This window comes from Daucus carota, chromosome 6 (assembly GCF_001625215.2).
Source record: "Daucus carota subsp. sativus chromosome 6, DH1 v3.0, whole genome shotgun sequence".
Classification (NCBI taxonomy): Eukaryota; Viridiplantae; Streptophyta; class Magnoliopsida; order Apiales; family Apiaceae; genus Daucus; species Daucus carota.
The window spans coordinates 4,111,170-4,121,922 of record NC_030386.2 but is presented as its reverse complement, the minus strand read 5'-3'; the positions used below and the strand labels follow the sequence as shown (position 1 = coordinate 4,121,922).

At 37.4% G+C, this 10,753-nt stretch overlaps 2 protein-coding genes and 1 pseudogene across 2 annotated transcripts; 1 reads left to right on the top strand and 2 right to left on the bottom strand.

Annotated features, from left to right (window-relative positions):
• The first annotated feature begins 877 nt into the window (after positions 1–877).
• Positions 878–3,900, top strand: LOC108228133 (protein CHAPERONE-LIKE PROTEIN OF POR1, chloroplastic). The gene is made up of 5 exons (XM_017403622.2): positions 878–1,112; positions 1,242–1,342; positions 1,971–2,353; positions 3,446–3,522; positions 3,608–3,900. Exons 1-5 carry the CDS (start codon positions 1,051–1,053, stop codon positions 3,756–3,758), a joined length of 774 nt encoding a protein of 257 aa, XP_017259111.1. The 5' UTR covers positions 878–1,050; the 3' UTR covers positions 3,759–3,900.
• Positions 3,901–4,087: 187 nt separating this feature from the next.
• Positions 4,088–6,368, bottom strand: LOC108228132 (indole-3-acetic acid-amido synthetase GH3.6). Its single transcript, XM_017403621.2, has 3 exons — positions 5,885–6,368; positions 4,847–5,790; positions 4,088–4,744 (listed from the first exon to the last, which is right to left on the bottom strand). Exons 1-3 carry the CDS (start codon positions 6,223–6,225, stop codon positions 4,158–4,160), a joined length of 1,872 nt encoding a protein of 623 aa, XP_017259110.1. The 5' UTR covers positions 6,226–6,368; the 3' UTR covers positions 4,088–4,157.
• Positions 6,369–7,671: 1,303 nt separating this feature from the next.
• Positions 7,672–10,499, bottom strand: LOC108226567 (indole-3-acetic acid-amido synthetase GH3.6-like; annotated as a pseudogene).
• Between the last annotated feature and the right edge of the window lie 254 nt (positions 10,500–10,753).

The following is a 10,753-nucleotide window of genomic DNA, read 5'->3' as shown; positions in this document are numbered from 1 at the left end:
TGGAGAATAAGTGGAGTGAGGGGAGATTCAATATTTTTGTCTGTAGTGACGGTCTATATTTAAAAATAATATCGTGTTAATATTTTAGATTATTACAAATATAATATATCAGTTCAATATGATGATAAAAATATAATAATAAACGATGTAAAATTTCTAACAAATTTGTAGAAGTTCGACAAATATAATTAATGTCAAGATTTTGATTACATATAGAGATAAAAAGAGTATATTACTAAAATAAAATATTTTTACATAATTTTTATATTTTTATTTATAGTATATATTAATCGATTTTTTATTCAAGGATTTTGCGTTACAGAGATGCAGATACTCTTGTTCTAGCGAAATAAGTAGAGCTGTAAGCGAATTGAACTTGGACGAACTCTTATCGAACTCGAACAAAATCTTAACGAACCGAACAATGTTCGATAATTTTATCGGACAAAATTTTCTGTCCGAACTCAGTTCGGTAACGAACCAAACCGAACCGAACACGAACTGTTCGCGAACATGTCGAACCGAACCGAACATGAACCGAACACGAACTGTTCGCAAACAATGTATATTTTTAAATAATATTATATATTATATTTACATATAATATTATAAATATTTTTATTTATGGTCGAACGAACACGAGTTTCTCGAATTCGAACCGAACACGAGCTTAACGAACCGAACACGGATCTATCATCCTAAAAGTTCGGTTTGGTTCGTTAAGCTTATCGGAGGGAAAGTGCTGTTCGAACTCGTCTTCAGTAAACTTACTGAACGAGCTTATCGAACACGAACCGAACCGAACGAACTTACCGAACATTTTGGTTCGTTTACAGCTCTGGAAATAAGTAACCACGAGAGAGTAGTTTGTGTTTCTATGGGCCGGTTGCAGTGATCCGCATATAGAGGCCCAATATGCAACCAAGTCAGAGATCGTCAGCTGCTAGCCTGCTACAAACAAAGCGATAGCTTTGCAAGCCTCCGGGAGTCCTTGTATATTTACCCTCATCAAAGAAAATAAAAAAAAGGGTGAATCATCTTTAGGAGAAGATGATGAATACTCTTGTTCTTTCAAGGCCTGTTCTTTCCCCACCTTTCCTACCCAATAAACTGTAAGTTTCTTGTTTTTGTGTGTGTAATTTGACTTATAAGTTTTATGACTTGAATTAGGCTAATTGAATCATGGGTTTTGCTGTTGATTCTTGTTATTATCTAAAGTTTGTTTCTTTTTGGGATTTCAGATGTATTTCAAGTGGGAGATTAGCTCCTAATAATGTTTCGTTTCTATCTCGAAAGTCTTTTAGGGCTAAATGTGCAACCACTACATCTTATGAAGGAGGAGGTATCACTGTCTATTTTAACCTCAATTTTCTATTGTTTTTTGTGTTTCGAGGGACATAGCTTTGATGAAATTATGGCGATATAGATATATTGGTTCAAATAGTGATACTAATGGTGTCGATTAATTGAGTTTACAACTGTGTATGCACTGTTGATGATGGTATTGCTCTTAGTTCAGAAAATGACAACTAATTAATCGCCTTGCTGCCTTGAGTAATGTGGTCGCAAATTCGCATACCCTATTGGTTTTCAAAATATTGTGTAATAACCATTCATTAAAAGCTGGAGTCATCTTCATGTTTTTCCTTGTCTCTTGAACTTTATTGATAGAGCTATAACTATATAGACCCAGGTAGAGGAAAATAAATATATAATTTTAATCAATAAAACGGAAGAAAAAGTCATGAATACTTCTTGTATTTGCCTAAACTTTATTTGAACCGTTAGATACCAGGTAGAGGAAAATAAATATATAATTTTAATCACTAAAACGGAAGAAAAAGTCATGAATACTTCTTGTATTTGCCTAAACTTTATTTGAACCGTTAGATATTTGATATATCATATCTACTGTGAAAAATTATTTTTAATGTAAAATGGTTATATCATATTAATTATTGTTGCTGCAGGTAATGTATCGAAGTTTCCTAGATCTAATGTCTGGGATCCGTATAAGCGTCTTGGAATAAGTACTGATGCTTCTGAGGAGGAAGTGTGGAGCTCTCGAAATTTTTTGTTGGATCAATATGCTGGTCATGAGAGAAGTGTTGAATCGATAGAAGCTGCTTTTGAGAAAATATTGATGACCAGTTTCTTGAAGAGAAAAAAAACAAAAATCAACTTGAAAAGCAGGCTAAAACAGCAAGTAGAAGAGTCTCCACCTTGGGTTAAAAACTTGATCAGTTTTATAGAACTTCCTCCTAATGTCATAATTCTAAGAAGGTTGTTCCTATTTGCATTTATGGCATGCTGGAGTGTGAACAGCTCTGCCGAGGGTGGACCAGCTTTCCAGGTTTGTTTTAACTTCATTATATGTCTGACAGTCGAGGAAGGCTTATTATGTCCCTTTGAGGAATGATTTGAAACTCTTCTGAAAATTGTTCTATTGCAATGTTTCCTGATAATCTTACGTTCTTTCTCGTGCGTCACCTTCTTAATAGTTTATTTTCGTCTCTTAGTGGGTTGGCATATGCTTGCGCTGCATCCCGGCACCCTGCCTAGCTAAGTCTAATATAGAATTTCCTAGCTTGACCCACAGAAGTTAATTTTGTATGTAGACATGTGAACCGGAGAAAAATAGTTTCTTTTTACTGTATGATGCATTTTGCTTTCTATTATTAGGTGCTATAGCTTCATGTACATGCACAAAGATAGCATACAGTAGCACAGTTTTTATGGTTAATCTTTGTGAATGATATTGTTAACACTTACTACCCCTGTTAAGAGAAGTTGTGAAAGTAACTAGAAGAGATTTCTTGGAAAGATGGAAGTACGTTAGTGTGACTGCCAGTAATATGAAATGGAATCTCCTTGTGCCAAGGTGAAACACGTCATGAAGTTTCTTTGCACTGATTCCAGTAACAGTAGCAAGAATACCAATATTACAAAGTGCGCGTGTATTTCATTTTTTGGCTGCCAGCATCTGCTTTATCTCTTTCCTACTGTCAAGAGTCTCAAGACCAACAGGTCTTGAAGCCATTGAAACAGTAAACCTTTGATATAATAAGAAGGGATCTGATCCTCTAAAACCAATAAAACCAGAAGATCGTATTATTTCAGTCAATTGCTCCATATCTTTCACACAGGTCATCACTCATCATGCTATCATATATCTCCATCTATCTGCTTTATATATGAAGCAACTATTGTCATATCCTTCCAGAGCAAGTATATTGGCAAGCTTTATGTTTTGTTTTTTCGTTTTTTTAAATCTTGGTAGTATTCCCCTGCAATATGCATTCTTTCTTTAAGTTTTCTCATTGATGTTTGCATTTGATATATTTTATTAAAAAAGCTTTCATCTTGCATCTTCATAATGTTGTATTGACATTTCAAATTGGAGGCCATCAAGTTTTGTTCAGTTAAATTGTTGTTTCATATGTAGGTAGCACTCTCGTTGATGGCTTGCATGTACTTCCTCTATGACAAGACAAAGAGCTTGGCTAGGGCTTCCGTTATCGGGTAACTTACTTGAACCTTTTTAAGATTATGTAACATTTATTTAGTTCCTGAATTTTATGACTAAGGCTTGCTTTTCTTATTGCAGCCTCGGGTCACTTGTGGTTGGCTGGATTTGTGGCTCTTGTTTAGTTCCTATGATCCCTTCAGTATTATTACAGCCAACATGGACACTTGAACTGCTGACATCACTAGTCGCATATGTATTCTTGTTCGCTGGTTGTACTTTTCTGAAATAGAAGTCCTTTTTTACCAACTGTTGACCACTATTATTTCATTTCCAGGAAAAAAATTGTTCTGGGGTTAAAATTTTGTGATTAGATGATTGTTTGACGTTTTGAAAACATTGGACATGTCATCTATTTAAGAGGATATAGTGCACTTGGTAGTCTTGTTCAAATATTGTGGTAAATCTTACATTACCACCGATGTTAAATTTTGCTCATTCCAGTTTCCGTGTCGGACAAGGGTATAATACATCACATATCCTATATTACAGAATGTATGTCGTGTGCAAATGTCAATTAGAGACCGAAACGACTTGAATGAAATTATATCTGAATCAACAGATGATACTAGTACATTTTTATTTCGATTGCATGCTTAAGGAGCGAACAGCAACAGCCTCTTACATATTTTTAACCTTTAGGTGCCCATGTTGGACACTTTGGGCTGTAGTGGTTGGAAACAACCTTGGAGTTCAAAAGATCTAGAATTGGTGCAGTCTTCACAGAGCGAGGAGTCTTGTACTGGCTCATCGAAGCACCTGAGCTAATGGCATAGTCCATCAGTGAATCGAAAGTTCCCCTTTCTACTATCCTGATCTCAAGAGGACCGATGGATTTATCAGCTACACGACCTTGTCGGTACACACTGTCGAGTGACTCTTCCATGGTAAGACAACAATCCTCGAAAACAGATGGTGGAATCACTTGGTTTGTACTTTTTGATCCCTCGTTATGCACGATATATTCCCAGAATATAACATAATGTCCTGGAACTGTGCTTTTGTCTGCATAGGCAGTGTAATCAACTAAACTAGCGTTAAGTGGCCTCAAATGGTTGATTACGGCTTTCTCTACTGCTCTTTTCAGCTCAGCTTCATCGGTTTTGTCAGCTTCTATGCTCAGAGCAACATTTTTTCGCCCAATGAAGTGGAAATGGGGAGCCTTGTTCTTGAATCCAGCGACTTGTAGGATGTCTCCCACTTTATATCTGTACAGCCCTGCAAATTTCACACGATTATCGTGGTAACAACACAAATATCTGATAAAGAACAATCAATCAGGTGAAGTTATTGTATTCTCCTTCCTGCATTATTACTTACCAGCATAGGTAGTCACCACAAGCTCGTATTCTTCTCCAAGCTTAACGTCAATGAGATCGACCAGTTCTTCCCGTTCTTTCTCGTTGAGGGGAGATCTTGCCCCTGGGTAAGGACTTGTATCACCAACTATGTCGCTCTGTTTCACAGGCAAGAATTCGAAAAATGCCATGGTGGGAATGAGGGTATATGAAACTTCACTAGGCTTGCAAAGAGGATTAAGATTAATACCAAAATAAGCCTCTGAAGAAGCATAAAATGAGCTCACTAGAGGTAGTCCATGGCCATAATATTCGAGAGTTGGTACATAACTTGACAAGGTCCCAGTCACTATAGCTTCAATGCACATTGTGTTAGGCCACAACCTTGTTATAATCCCTTTCCATGGCTTCTTACGACATTCAGCCTCGATAAAATCTGCCAACACGGGGTCGGGTTTAAGAATTTTCATCACCGAGTCTCTCACCAATTGGTCCGTGATCTCAGGGTTAAGAGTTCCTGTCCTAATGTCATTACATAGTATCGGCCAGTTGTTCTCCAGAAACTGAATGGCCCGGATGAAGACAGAACCAAATGTAGCTCCAACTCGAACAACTTCCTTGTGGAGGCATAATCCACATAAGATCTGTGAGTACATACTTTGGTAGTTGTCTAGGCAGAGGATAGTGTCATTGGGGCTGGTGTAGTTCATATAGGGGTCTTCTTCGATAGTCCTGTTTATGAAATGTGTACTTTTGAAGTAACTTGTTATGGCTGTACGTGCTCGTAGGCCACCCGGAGTCGCGGACTCTGATTTTATGAACAAGAAATACATGGCTTTCCCTTGGTCTAGACCAGGGATATGCTTATTCATTACAGGCATCAACAGGCTATAGAAAAATGACCTCCTGTCAAACTCTTCTTCAATAGTTGGTATCAGTTTTCTTTCGCCTCCAGACGTCCCAGAGCTGCACACAAACAAAATAACATCACAAGTGACTATCAGAAAGGATTTTCAAGCTAGTGATTCATAAGATGTGAAGATATGTTTAGGCAACCAACCTTGTCAAGAACTCTGAAATCGGGTAAGAGCACAGGATGGGAGATTTATCACCATTAGCAATTCGGCTGATATCAGGTCGAATATCCTCATGAGTGATAGCAGGCACTAGTTTCTTGAAACTATCAGCATCAGTGCGTCCTCCAAGGCCATGACGCTGCAAATACTCAACGCCAGCATTCTGAGCTAGTATTTCAGCAAGAACCTGCTTCTGAACTTCATCTGCATTAGTAGTCACGTATTCGATAAACTCTAGAGCCTTCTTCTCCTTCTCCTTCACCACACTACTGCACTCCATCTTAAACTCCTTGCTTTCTAATTTCTGTGAAGTTCCGCTACTCATAAGAATTCGCTTTCTTTTTATGTTATGGCTGTTCAGAGATTAAGGAGTTCTTATAATGGTGTATGACTGGGGAAGATACATAATTCCTATAAATAGAAGTTGTTTGTTGTCTGAGGAGAGTATTTTGAGTTGTTATCCTTTCAAGTACATGACTTGGATAAAAATTTGCTGTTATAACATAATTCAAGTATTGCGGCCGACAATGATGTGAAGAAAGTTTGCATAATTGCCATAATTATTGATTTTCCAACAGAAAAAAGATAAGGGAAAGCCCTAGAAACCACATGGGAGGTGCTCATCATGATTCGTGCTCGTTGGAATTATGATTCAAAATTGTAATTGAAATATTAATTAGTTGATTTTATTTTAATGTTGATTAGTTGTAGAAATATTTGTAGCTGATTAGGCTATATGAGTGGCACTAATCATGCTTATTTGTTTGATGTAAACTCTATTTAAGAGTACTATGATGAATAAAAGAAAAAACTTCCACCTAATATTATATCTCTCCCCCTCTTGTATCTTAAAACCAACAGTGCTGATCATTATTGTTCAAACAAGGAATATTTAAATGTAATACATAAAAGATTAATAACATTTGTTTGAGTACTGATGCTTCTGAGTCTCTGACCACTCACATTATCAACAATGTGAACAATGTGATGCAGCTCAGTAGGGCTGTAATTCGAGCCGAGCCGGGCGAATTTCGAGCCGAGCCTAATTCGAGCCAAGTTTAATCGCGTCGAGCCGAGCCGGCTCAATTAACTAATCGAGCCTAAATCTTTGCCTCTACGCTTCATCTGTTTTCTCAGCCTCTACGCTTAGAGCAACATTTTTGCTTCAGATGAAGTTAAATTATTCTTGAATCCAGTAACTCGTAGGATATCTCCCACTTTATATCTGTAAAGATAATAATAGTGGAAAAGCACAAATAATTTGATAAAGAACAATCAGTCAAATGAAGTAATTACTATATATTCTCTTTTTCATATAATAAAATTACCAGCATAAGTAGTCAGTAGTCACCACAAGCTCATATGCTTCTCGAAGCTTAAGATCAACAAGATCGACTGGTTCTTGTTGTTCCTTCTCATCGATCAGAGATCATTCGACATTGTTGGAACTGGCATCACCAACTATGTAATATTTTGACACAGGAAAGAACTTAAAAAAGGCCATGTTTGGAATCAGGTTAATACCAGAAAAATAGTACGGGCCAGTTGTTTTCAAGAAACTGAATGGCTCGGAACAAGACAGAACCAAACGTGGATCCGACTCGAACAAGTTCTTTGCGGTGACATAATCCACATAATTCTTGTATATGAAGCTGCATAGTACAGTTCTTGTAGTAAAGATGCATAGTTCTCTGATCATCTTTTCTATGTTAAGCAATTGTTCTTCTCCATCCTCATATATTTCAGTTGATAAAAGAAATGAGGACAAGAAGACGTATATCATTAAAAATGATTTTATTTTAATAAAATGCCATCAAGTATATGCTATAAAGAAACACCCCAGGTATTGTTGCAAACAAAATTCAACATAATACATGCTCTACTTAGGAGTCCATGATGGACACTTTGGACTATAGTAGCTTGCCACAACCTTTGAGTTCAAAAGATGAACAAACGGTGCAAACTTCAGAGACCGAGGAGTCTTGTACTGGCTCATCGCAGCACCTAAGCTGATGGCATAATCCATCAGTTCATTAAAAGTCCCTTTTTCTACGATCTTGATCTCAAGTGGACCAATGGTTTTATCTGCTACACGCCCTTCTCGATACACACTGTTGAGTGACTCTTCAATGGTAAGACAACAATCCTCGAAAACACATGGTGGAATCACTTGGCTTGTAGTTATTGATCCATTATCATACATAATATATTCCCAGAATATAACATAATGTCCTGGAATTGTGTTTATGTCTGCATAGGCAGTATAGTCAATTAAATTCCCATCAAGTGGCCTTAAATGGTTGATCTCAGCTTTTACTACTGCACTATGCAGCTCAGACTCATAAGTTTTGTCAACGTCTATGCTTAGAGCAACATTTTTCCGACAGACGAAGTTGAAGTGTGGAGCCTTGTTCTTGAATCCAGCAACTCTTAGCAAATCTCCCACTCTATATCTGTAAAGCCCTGATAATTACCAAAATAACAGCAAATGAGCAGAAGACGTTTGATAGCGAATGAGCTAGGCTTTATGTGTTTTACAAGTTTATCAATCTAGCTAAAACTATGATATTTTAGTAAAGGTGACAGTTTTGAATTACAAAGAAGTTTCTGTATCAACAGTTTTACAGTTTTAGGAGGTTTATACCACATATCAAGTTAAAAGTGTGATATTATGCCTTAAGTAAGATAAATTAAATGTTCACTTTCTGAAATGAAGTAATTTATCTTTATTTTGTGCTGAGTAAACTTACCAGCATAGGTAGTCACCACAGGTTCGTATATTTCTCCAAGCTTAACGTCAACAAGATCAACCAATTCTTGTTGTTTCTTCTCATTGATCGGTAATCTTGCCTCAGGACTGGAATTTGCTTCTCCACGCACAGGCAAAAATTCAAAAAAGGCCATGGTTGGAATGAAGGTATAGGAGATATCACTAGGCTTGCAAAGAGGATCGAGGTTAAGAGCAAAACAACATTCTGAAGAAGCGTAAAGGGAGCTCACAATAGGTAGCCCATTGGCATAATATTCTAGAGTTGGTATATACTGTGACATGGTCCCTGTGACAATAGCTTGAATGCACTTTGTATTAGGCCACAGTCTTGTTATAATCCCTTTCCATGACTTTTTACTACATTCAGCCTCGATAAAATCTGCCAAAACTGGATCGGGTTTAAGGACTCTTGTCAATACTGATTCTCTCACCAATTGGTCTGTGATTTCAGGGTTAAGAGTCCCTGTCCGAATGTCATTGCATAGTACTGTCCAATTAGTTTCAAGAAACTGAATGGCCGGATGAAGATGGAACCAAAGGTGGCACCAACTCGGACTACTTCTTTGTGGAGACATAATCCACATAGCATTTGTGAGTACATACTCTGGTAGCCGTCTAGGCAGTAAATGGCTTCATTTGTGCTTGTGTAGTTTACTAATTGCGTGTTTTTGTTGTAACTTGTTGAGAGTGGCTGAGCCAATATTCCACCAGGTGTCCTGGACTCCGGTACTAAGAATATGAAATTCATTGCTTTTCCAGTGTAAATACCTGGTATGCACTGATTCATTATAGGCATCAGAAGTCGGTTGAGTGATGACTTCCTGTCAAGCTCTTCCTCAATGGTTGGTATCAGTTTTCTCTCGCCTCCAGATGTCCCAGAGCTGAATTTATAAATAATTATAAAAACAACAACAAAAGCGACCAATTAATGATCAGATATCACTACTCAATAAAAACAGAATTTGCCAGAGAGTCCAAACATTGTATGATAAGTCCTGAAGTGCATAATTTTGTTGTGAGAACGACAAAGGGATTTGTGCAATAAACTAGTCTAACAATAATTTACTACAGCTCCAATATCTCTTCAATTCTTCTTAGAAGCTGCAAATTGAATATTAATATTGTTTATAAATCCAGTCTCTTGCATTCAGTTTTCACGGCAATGAGTATGAAGGAGTATTGCTATGTGAATGCAGCTACCTTTATCTCTGTGTTAACAGTGCAAAAGTTGAGGACGAGCTTTTGTTGGAAATCTAATAAAGCTACGTTAAATGAACAAATATGCATGGATCAGTAAAAGAACACACGACAGAATGCATATAGCCAGGTACAAACCTTGTCAAGAATTCTGAAATTGGTTGAGAACATAGGATGGGGGATTTATCACCATTTGCAATTCGGTTGATGTCAGGTTGAATATCCTCGTAAGTGATAAGAGGCACACATTTCTTGAAACTATGAGTGTCAGTGCGTCCGCCAAGGCCGTGGCGTTGCAAATACTCAACACCTGCATTTCGGGAGAGTATTTCATAAAGTACTCGCTTCTGAACTTCATCTGCATTTTTCATCAAATATTCAATGGAATGATTTAATCTAAAAATAGTATATTCATTGCTTTCAGATTCTCTTAAAGTTTCACTACTCATTTTTTCCTAAGCTTTTTTTTATCTTGTGAATAACATGTCTGAGCAGAGAAATGGGCAGTGCTTTATAGTGAATGACTGTCGGCACCTGCACGAGTCACATAGCACGTTGCAAGCTAGAGTAGAGATGTTCAAAAAATCTGAAATCTGAAATCCGATCCGATCCGATCTGGAAAAAAATCTGAAAAACCCGATCCGAAAAAAACCCGGTCTGGCCTGGCCCGATCCGAAGGCCTAAAACAGGCCTAGTATTTTCCAAAAAATCCGGATAAAATCCGGATTTTTGAAAAATCCGGGTTTTTTATAACTAAACCAGGCCTAGTATTTTTGGGAAAGCCCGGCCCGACCCGGCCCGATTTTTGAAAAAGCCCGGTCCGATCTGGTTTCAAAAAAATCCGGATTTTTTTGGTCCGGTCTGGATCTGGCCCGAACAGATCTTT

Bases quoted from the DNA above. Each gene is read 5' to 3' on its own strand.
- LOC108228133 (XM_017403622.2), top strand. From the start codon at position 1,051: ATGATGAATACTCTTGTTCTTTCAAGGCCTGTTCTTTCCCCACCTTTC. The intron at 1,343-1,970 runs GTATCACTGTCT...TTGTTGCTGCAG, and splicing joins TACATCTTATGAAGGAGGAG to GTAATGTATCGAAGTTTCCT. The intron at 2,354-3,445 runs GTTTGTTTTAAC...TTTCATATGTAG, and splicing joins AGGGTGGACCAGCTTTCCAG to GTAGCACTCTCGTTGATGGC.
- LOC108228132 (XM_017403621.2), bottom strand. From the start codon at position 6,225: ATGAGTAGCGGAACTTCACAGAAATTAGAAAGCAAGGAGTTTAAGATG. The intron at 5,791-5,884 runs GTTGGTTGCCTA...GTTTGTGTGCAG, and splicing joins ATTTCAGAGTTCTTGACAAG to CTCTGGGACGTCTGGAGGCG. The intron at 4,745-4,846 runs GTAAGTAATAAT...TGAAATTTGCAG, and splicing joins TGTGGTGACTACCTATGCTG to GGCTGTACAGATATAAAGTG.